The sequence below is a fragment of the Mus pahari genome, chromosome 10, assembly GCF_900095145.1.
Source record: "Mus pahari chromosome 10, PAHARI_EIJ_v1.1, whole genome shotgun sequence".
Lineage (NCBI taxonomy): Eukaryota > Metazoa > Chordata > Mammalia > Rodentia > Muridae > Mus > Mus pahari.
In genome coordinates this window covers 99,616,929-99,625,403 of record NC_034599.1, presented here as the reverse complement: position 1 = coordinate 99,625,403, position 8,475 = coordinate 99,616,929, and the positions used below count along the sequence as shown (strand labels likewise).

General features: G+C 48.4%; 1 protein-coding gene across 3 annotated transcripts in view; it reads left to right on the top strand.

Annotated features, from left to right (window-relative positions):
• Abhd14a (abhydrolase domain containing 14A) overlaps positions 1-7,944 on the top strand; it is a 10,350-nt gene extending 2,406 nt beyond the window's left edge. For 2 of the 3 annotated variants that reach the window (XM_029542827.1, XM_029542829.1), the window contains exons 2-5: positions 3,009-3,222; positions 3,372-3,487; positions 7,117-7,352; positions 7,593-7,944. In XM_029542827.1, the coding sequence (XP_029398687.1) occupies positions 3,009-3,222; positions 3,372-3,487; positions 7,117-7,352; positions 7,593-7,775 (749 nt within the window). In that variant the 3' untranslated portion in view covers positions 7,776-7,944. Of the gene's footprint in view, positions 1-1,430; positions 1,753-3,008; positions 3,223-3,371; positions 3,488-7,116; positions 7,353-7,592 lie in introns of all 3 variants that reach the window. The other variant, XM_021206495.1, reaches the window with a different exon arrangement.
• The last annotated feature ends 531 nt before the right edge of the window (positions 7,945-8,475 follow it).

Sequence of the window (8,475 nt, the reverse complement as noted above, 5' to 3'; positions counted from 1 at the left end):
GTTTTCAGACACACCAGAAGAGGGCATCAGATCTCGTTACGGATGGTTGTGAACCACCATGTGGTTGCTGGGATTTGAACTCAGGATCTTCAGAAGAGCAGTCAGTGCTCTTAACCGCTGAGCCATCTCTCCAGCCCGGTTTTTTTATTTTTCGAGACGGTGGTGTCTCTCTATGTGACCCTGTTGACCTGGAACTGCCTATATAGACCAAGCTGGCTTCAAATTCATGGCGATCCTCCTGCCTCTGTCTCCTGAGTACTGTGATTAAAGCCATGAAGCCATGGGCCACCTGCCTGACTTACATATGGTTTTGAAATCCATGTGTCCATCCCTCTGCCTTCTTGATAACAAAACCTTATTTTGGGTCACAGAATAACATCCTGTGACAAAATTTTTCCTGGAGAGAGAAAACACCGTCTACTTATCCCAGATAGGGAGCCCATGACAGACCACAGTACGGATACCACCAAAGTCTAACTTGGTGAACCAATGATTTTTATTGGGGTTACTTACAGAAATACAGATAAGGGATTACTTACGGGAGCAGAAAGGACTCAAAGACAGCTATGTCACCAAAGCCTGAAGCAGGGGTGACAGTTCACAAAAGACACACTGCACAGCCAGCAGGCATCTCGACTGATTGGGGAGTGTCTTTCCCAAGTGCCTCAGCTGGTGTGAGCCTCTTGTAGGCAGCTCGACTGGTGTCTGCTTCTTCAGGGAGCTGGCGTGCTCTCGGAGTCTTCTTTGCAGCTTAGCTTTATGTGGTGGGAGAGGGGTTCTCTCTCAGCTTTTGTGGTTTACTCTGGCAGGGAGGGACCTAGAGAAGCTAGCCGGGTTTTGTAGACCAGGCTGGCCTCGAACTCAGAAATCCACCTGCCTCTGCCTCCCTCCCAAGTGCTGGGTGGGATTAAAGGCATGTGCCACCACGCCCAGCTTTTTTTTTTTTTTAAGATTTATTATAAGTACACTGTAGCTGTCTTCAGACACTCCAGAAGAGGGCGCCAGATCTTGTTACGGATGGTTGTGAACCACCATGTGGTTGCTGGAACTCAGAACCTTTAGAAGAACAGTCAGTACTCTTAACCATTGAGCCATCTCCAGCCCTCAGGGAGTTCTTGAAGCTGATTTCTGGCTGTTCACCTCCCTGCTTAAGGAGCTCCTCTGCAGCATGGAATATTTGGATTTTGGAGGAGACTGTTAACGTACCCACGAATGGGATTTTGTGGGTGTTACTGTACAAGTGTGACTTCATAAACCAAAATGGGTGTGCAAAGAGGCTATGGTACATTTAGGGGATAGCTTCTTGAAAAGCGTGTGGAAGCAAGGCTCTTGGGTCTGTATGAGTGTGTGTACACTGTGCTGGCCGTGGTAGAGGGGTATTTCAGTAGCCAGAACAAGCACAGTTTAACTCCAACCTCTTCCACCTGCAGAGCAGTCTGCATCAGAACCCCTACAGTTGTCTAGTCTCGGGCACCCAAGTTGCCACGGCAACGAGTAAAGCCCCATCCCTTGACCCTGAAAGAAGCGTGGGACACTAAGAGTGGTCCATCCGGATGCTCCACCCCTTGGGAAAGCTGCGTTGGAGACAGGCACCCTTGGCCGCTCCAGGTTGGGAGGAAGAGTTAGGAGGAGGTACTCTTTCTGCACCTGGCTCCTGATTTTCTATCCGCACCCACCGGAGGATCTGCTGCAACCCACGCGCAGCCTGACTTCGGAGCTAGGGAGTGAGGCCTGCAGAAGAGTTCCACAGAGGTGGGTGTGGCCCCAGGTGGGCCCGCAGCTCCTAGCCCTATCCCAGAGTAAGACAAGCACGGTCGTCTCAGGCGCAGCAAATGATGACAGGGACACCCCCCATCCCCAACAGCTTAGGTGGAGTGTATCCTGTAAATCTCACAAGAAGCTTGGGCAGGTACCAGGAAGTTATCCCAAGTTACGGAACTCAGCTCAAGGCAGAGGGGAATTCTCAAACCAGGACCACCCGCCCTCTGCGCTGACAAAGCCTTCTCCTCCCGACAGGAGGAGTCCATGAAGAGGTCATTTGGCAGGAGTAGGGGTGGGGGTGGGGAATATTCTTCTCTCTGGCTTTCATGCTTCCCCTTCCATTTCTAGACCCACTTCATCCTCCCAGCCCTCACCATCTCACACCTCAACATCATGCCCAACATTCTTTGTGAACTGGCCCAGAACGCTTGGGGCGACCACGAACTGTCCCCCTCCAAATGTACCAGCACATTCTGGTTCTAGCAGTTTATTCATTGTGAGGAAAGGCAATCATTCCCAGGCCCATGTGGAGGTCTCTCTGCACTTTGACCTTTAGCAGCCTTCACGACTCCATCCGCCACTGAGTCTGCGGTTCATCCAGCTCCTGCCAATACAACATTTTCTTCCAGAACACACATGATCTGGTGTTTTGGAAACTAGCCCTGGGACCCCGTTCCCCGTCTGCCGCTGCAGCAAAGAATTCGCCTGTGAGCCTGGATTTTTTTTGTGTCAGAGAACTCTCATCATATCTGCTCTCTCTTTTTTTTTTTTCCCTTAGTTTTTTTTTTTTGTTGTTGTTTTGTTTTGTTTTTGTTTTTGTTTTTTCGAGACAGGGTTTCTCTGTGTATCCCTGGCTGACCTGGAACTCACTCTGTAGACCAGAGTTTGTAGGCTGGCCTCAAACTCAGAAATCCGCCTGCCTCTGCCTCCCAAGTGCTGGGATCAAAGTCGTGCGCCACCACCGCCCAGCTCCATATCTGCTCTTTGTGTTTTCTGTGGCCTCTGGGTGCTTACTTGTAGAGACCCAAACAGGGAGGCTAAAGCCAGAAGAGCTGGTTTAGCTAACACAGTGGTGATGATAGCCATTAAATATGAGAGATATCTCATGCGCTTCTTCTTACAGTGGGGTGTCCCAGGCCTTTGCCTTGGCCTGAGGAGTAGATGCGTATGAGCATCCAGACATTCTTTGAGGGCAAGAGAAGGCAAGTCTTCCTCAGCCTGTCTCTTCCTTTCCTTTTCTCCTCTAGGTTGTATGGTACAGAAATCCATGAGTCGGTACCAGGTAGCCCTGCTGGGCCTAGGCCTGCTGCTCCTGTTCCTCCTGTATATGGGGTTGCCTGGCCCACCTGAGCAGACTTCACGACTCTGGAGAGGCCCTAATGTCACAGTCCTGACTGGTCTCACCAGAGGCAACTCTCGAATCTTTTACCGAGAGGTGCTGCCCATCCAGCAGGCACGCAGGTGAATGGTTTTCTCAAGGGTTTAATGGAGGGACCCCAGTCCAACTCCTGGGGCTCAGAGCCTGGGAGGGCAGTGAAAGACACCTGGGAAAGAGGGATGGATACTGGCTGCCCAGGTCCCATACCACATGTTTCCCCATGTGTTTCCAGGACAGAAGTCATGTTTCTCCATGGAAAAGCATTTAATTCCCACACCTGGGAACAGCTGGGGACGCTGCAGCGGCTGTCAGAGAGGGGCTACCGGGCTGTGGCCATCGACCTTCCAGGCAAGTACCCCCGCATTCAAGGTCAGAGAGGGCAGGCTGCAGTGGGAATGAAAGAAGTCACCAGAAGGGAGAATTGGAGGGGTGGCAGAGCAGGGGCATGTGGATCCCCATGTCTGGACAAAACCGGTTGCAGGTCACGAGAAAGGACCACAATGAAAGCCTGTTTTTATTTTCTCCCTTGAAAACTACACTGTGAGGTATTTATTGCACATCACAGAGAAAACAGAAAAGTGATTGATTGATTTCATGAGCAACCATCAGAGAGGATTTCCCTGTGCTTTTTTTTTTTTTTTGGTTTTTCGAGACAGGGTTTCTCTGTATAGCCCTGGCTGTCCTGGAACTCACTTTGTAGACCAGGCTGGCCTCGAACTCAGAAATTCGCCTGCCTCTGCCTCCCAAGTGCTGGGATTAAAGGCGTGCGCCACCACGCCCAGCCTTCCCTGTGCTTTTTGTGACTGATTTTTGCGTTTGTTTTTTTTTCCCCCATCAGGGGCAGCTGTTAGAGTCAGTCCTCTCTTCTACCTTACGTTCTCGGGATCACACTCAGAATGTCAAGTTTGTTAGCAGGCCCCGTTACCCACACACTAGGCAACCTCTCTGGCCTCAGGTCTTTTTAACTCTACACATGGACTATGTCTTTCTCTGGGTTTGCTGTTGTTTCTGGTATTGTGGATTGAACCCAGGGCCTCAAGAATGCTAGGCAGGCACTCAACCGCTAAACTACCCTCCTGGCCCTGAGCTATCATTCTCATTAAGCAAAGGAAAGTGTGGGTCGGGTGGTGGTGGCGCATGCCTTTAATCTAGCTCCCAGCACTTGGGAGCTAGATTTCTGAGTTTGAGGCGAGCCTAGTCTACAGAGTGAGTTCCAGGATAGCCAGGGCTACACAGAGAAACCCTGTCTCGTCTCGGAAAAAAAAAAAAAAAAAAAGAAAGAAAGAAAGAGAAAAAGAAAAAGAAAGAAAAGGAAAGTGTGGGGGATGGGGTGTGGAGGGATGGGGGTGGCCAGGGACTAGAGAGAGGGCTCAGCAATTGAGAAAACTCATGAGCTGTCCTGCAAAGGAAATTTTTAAATTTTTTTTAATTTTTAAAATTTTTAATAAAGATTTATTTATTTATATATACAATGTTCTGCCTGCATGTATGCCTACACACCAGAAGAGGGCACCAGACCTCACTACAGATGGTTGTGAGCCACCATATGGTTGCTGGGAAATGAACTCAGGACCTTTGAAAAAACAGCCAATGCTCTTAACCTCTGAGCCATCTCTCCAGCCCTTCTGCAGAGGACTTGAGTTTGTTTTCTAATACTCATGTCAGGTAGCTCACAACAGCCTGTAATTCCAGCTTCAGGGAATTCAGGGTCCTCTCTGGGTTCTGAGAGGACTTGAATTCATGCACAAACCTACATTCAGGGATACACATATAAATTAAAAATAAAATCAATATTTTTTTAAAAGTGAAGTCCTTAGAAACCAATGCCACTTCTCTGTTTCCTCTCTAAACAGCTGAGAGTGACAGCCCCACTTTCAAGTATTTCCATGTATAGAGATAACAGACAGACCTGATAGTACAGACCTGTAATCCCAGCTACTCAGGAGGCTGAAGCTGGAGAATCCCAGATTAAAGATCTGCCTAGACTATGGAGTGAGTTCAAGGCTAGCCTTTATTTTGACCCTGCCTCAAAATAAAAAGTAAAAAAGACCTGGGAACCTGGCAGTGGTGGTGCACACCTTTAATCCCAGCACTTGGGAGGCAGAGGCAGGCAGATTTCTGAGTTCGAGGCCAGCCTGGTCTACAGAGTGAGTTCCAGGACAGCCAGGGCTACACAGAGAAACCCTGTCTCGAAGAACAAAAACAGGGCTGGTGAGATGGCTCAGCAAGTAAGAGCACCGGACTGCTCTTCCGAAGGTCCTGAGTTCAAATCCCAGCAAACACATGGTGGCTCACAACCATCCATAACAAGACCTGGCGCCCTCTTCTGGAGTGTCTGAAGACAGCTACAGTGTACTTACATATAATAAATAAATAAATCTTTAAAAAAAAAAAAGCCTGGGAATATAATTTAATGTTAGAGTCCTTGCCTAGCATGTGCAAGGTCCTAGGCTTAACCTACCTATACAGAGGAAAAGAGAAATACACAGGCAGGCAGACAGGCAGGCAGACATCAAGGAAGTTAGAGACAGAGAGAGACAAACAGACACAGACAAACAACATGCAGGTTGTATATAGAGGCTTGGGGTGTTAACATCCTGCAAGCTTAATGAATATATTTACACCTTAGTTTCCTTGGCTATGCTGTGACTTGTAGGCCAAGCCTGGTCCTCCAGACCTCCTCCTCTGTTGTTAATGCTGCAGTGGGAGCCATGGGAGGCATGGGCAGGCTTTGAATGCACATTCCTCAATTAGTAGATTGTCATTGTCACCTGAAATGCTCAAACATGTAACCCTAACCTCTCATTAACTATAGGAGAGCTGGGCATAGTGGCACATACCCCCAGTACTCAGGAGACAGAGGCAGGTGTCTCTGAGTTTGAGGCCAGTTTAGTCTATAAAATGAGTTCCAGGACAACTAGGAATACACAGAAAAACCTTGCTCAGGGGTGGAGGGTTGGAAAACTAGCAACAAAAAAACATAGGGCAACAGTGTCTCTAGCTATCAAGGACAATTAGTGGGTCAGATATAGCTGCTCTTTTTTTCTTTCTTTCTTTTTTTCTTTTTTGTTTTTTCTTTTCTTTTATAGCTGCTCTTTTGATACATTGTGGATTCTTCTTTTTCCCACCGTTTATCCCCCTGGTTGTACTCTCTTTCAATGATAGGAGGGAAAGAAGGATAGAGGGGGGAGAGAGAGAGATCTGTGAATCTAACTTCTTGTTTCTTCTTTGAGCATGACTACTAACAAACTTCAACCAACCTCCCTGAATAATCACCAACCACCAACCTTACCTATGGGGCTCTAGCATTTATGTACCTTCTGGAAAGGTCCCAAAATTTCAAACATCACACAGTCACAGAAACTGTCTGCAGCTGGCAAAACCGCACCTCTGATAAAGCACGAGGCAAATCATAGTCAGCTGCTACAGACCGTCCAGAGCAACCCCACATTTCTGATTATTATCAGATTAATACCTGAGATTATTCTTAAAATATTTCTTTGGGGTTTTTTTGTTGTTGTTTTGTTTTGTTTTGTTTTTTTTAAAGAAACCACAATTCCAGAATTGCCACTACAGGCAGGGGGTGCACTGTCTTTCCTTTCAGAAAGGCTCCATAATAGATTTACCCTTCTGTCAGTCTCGAAGGTATCCACTCCTCATCTCTTCCAGTACTGGGTGTTATCACCTTAAAAGTTTACGTGAGACATGTTCTCCTCTGACCACATGGGTTCTAATGATCAAATTCTAGTCATCCAGATATGTGCAGCTGGTGCTTTTAGTCCAGTGAGCCTGCTAGAATCATGGGGTTTTTTGTTGTTGTTGTTGTTGTTGTTTTAGTGGACCTGTTATAAAAACTTGCTTCTGAGACTAGCTGGGGTAGAATATGTTAGGTCCTCCTCTCTCTCTCCCACTGCAATGGGCCAGAAGTCCTGAGCACTTCGTAGCTCCTCTGAGGTAGTGCCTGCTGCTGTTCCCAGGTTTTGGGAATTCAGCCCCTTCAGAGGAGGTGAGCACAGAGGCAGGCCGAGTGGAGTTGCTGGAGAGAGTGTTCCAAGACCTACAGGTGCAGAATACTGTGTTGGTGAGCCCCTCACTGAGTGGCAGCTATGCCCTGCCCTTCTTGATGCGAAACCACCACCAACTACGTGGATTCGTGCCCATCGCACCCACCTCCACCAGGAATTATGCACAGGAACAATTCGGGGCTGTGAAGGTACTCAGAGAATGATCTGCAAAGTTCTGTGTCACTGGCTTGTGTCGTGTGTGTGTGTGTGTGTGTGTGTGTGTGTGTGTATGTGTGGGCGTGTATGCTAGGGAGAGTGTTGTATTAGAGGGTTGGTCCCTGTAGTTCCATGGAGAAAGTAGAGGGTGGGACAAGGTTCATAAAGGGATAGCTTATGGGTCGGGTCCTCATCAAGTCCCAGAATCAACAAGTTCTGGCCTTGCGCTGCAGACCCCAACTCTTATCCTGTATGGGGAACTGGACCACACCTTGGCTCCAGAGTCACTTCAGCAGCTCCGCCACCTGCCCAACCACTCCATGGTGAAGTTGCACGATGCAGGTCATGCCTGCTACCTCCACAAGCCAGAAGCCTTCCACCTCGCCCTTCTTGCCTTCCTTGACCACTTGCCTTGAGTGGACTCACCTCCCAGAACCAACCTCGAAGAGTCTAGACTCTCTCTCTCTCCTCTTCCAATGTGGCAGTCCCTGGCTGGGACTGGGGGACAGAGGATCAAGCCTAGCCAGGACTTTTGTATTTCATTTCACAGACACAATAAAGAAAAGCCTTTTTGTCTTGCCTGGAGAGTGAAGTTGTGTTTCCTGACTGTGTGGGGACCTGGGAGTGGGAGGCAGGATGGCAGCTGTGCTGGGAGGCCGGAGGCGGTGCTCCTGGGAGTCTAAGTGAGAGTGTAGTACTTCCTCATAATCTGTGCTCCCTCCTCTGTGCCTCAGTTTCTTCCTCTGTAAAATGGCATGGCAACAGTATCTGATGGGGGAAGTGATTGTGGACTTGAATGTGGGTAACAGGACTGAGGGAGAGGTGAGTTACTGGGGCTTTGGTCCCTCTGGGGTCCGTGGGGAATACAGGTCACTTCCCAACTGTACTGATTGAAGGCAAGGCAGAGTACATGAAGGTGGAGATGGAGTGTGGTTTAAGAGTTAAAACTGGGGGGCTGGAGAGGTGGCTCAGTGGTTAAGAGCACTGAATGCACTTCTGAAGGTTGGGAGTTCGAATCCCCAGCAAACACATGGTGGCTCACAACCATCTGTAATGAGATCTGATGCCCTCTTCTGGTGCATCTGAAGACAGCTACAGTGTACTTAGATATAATAA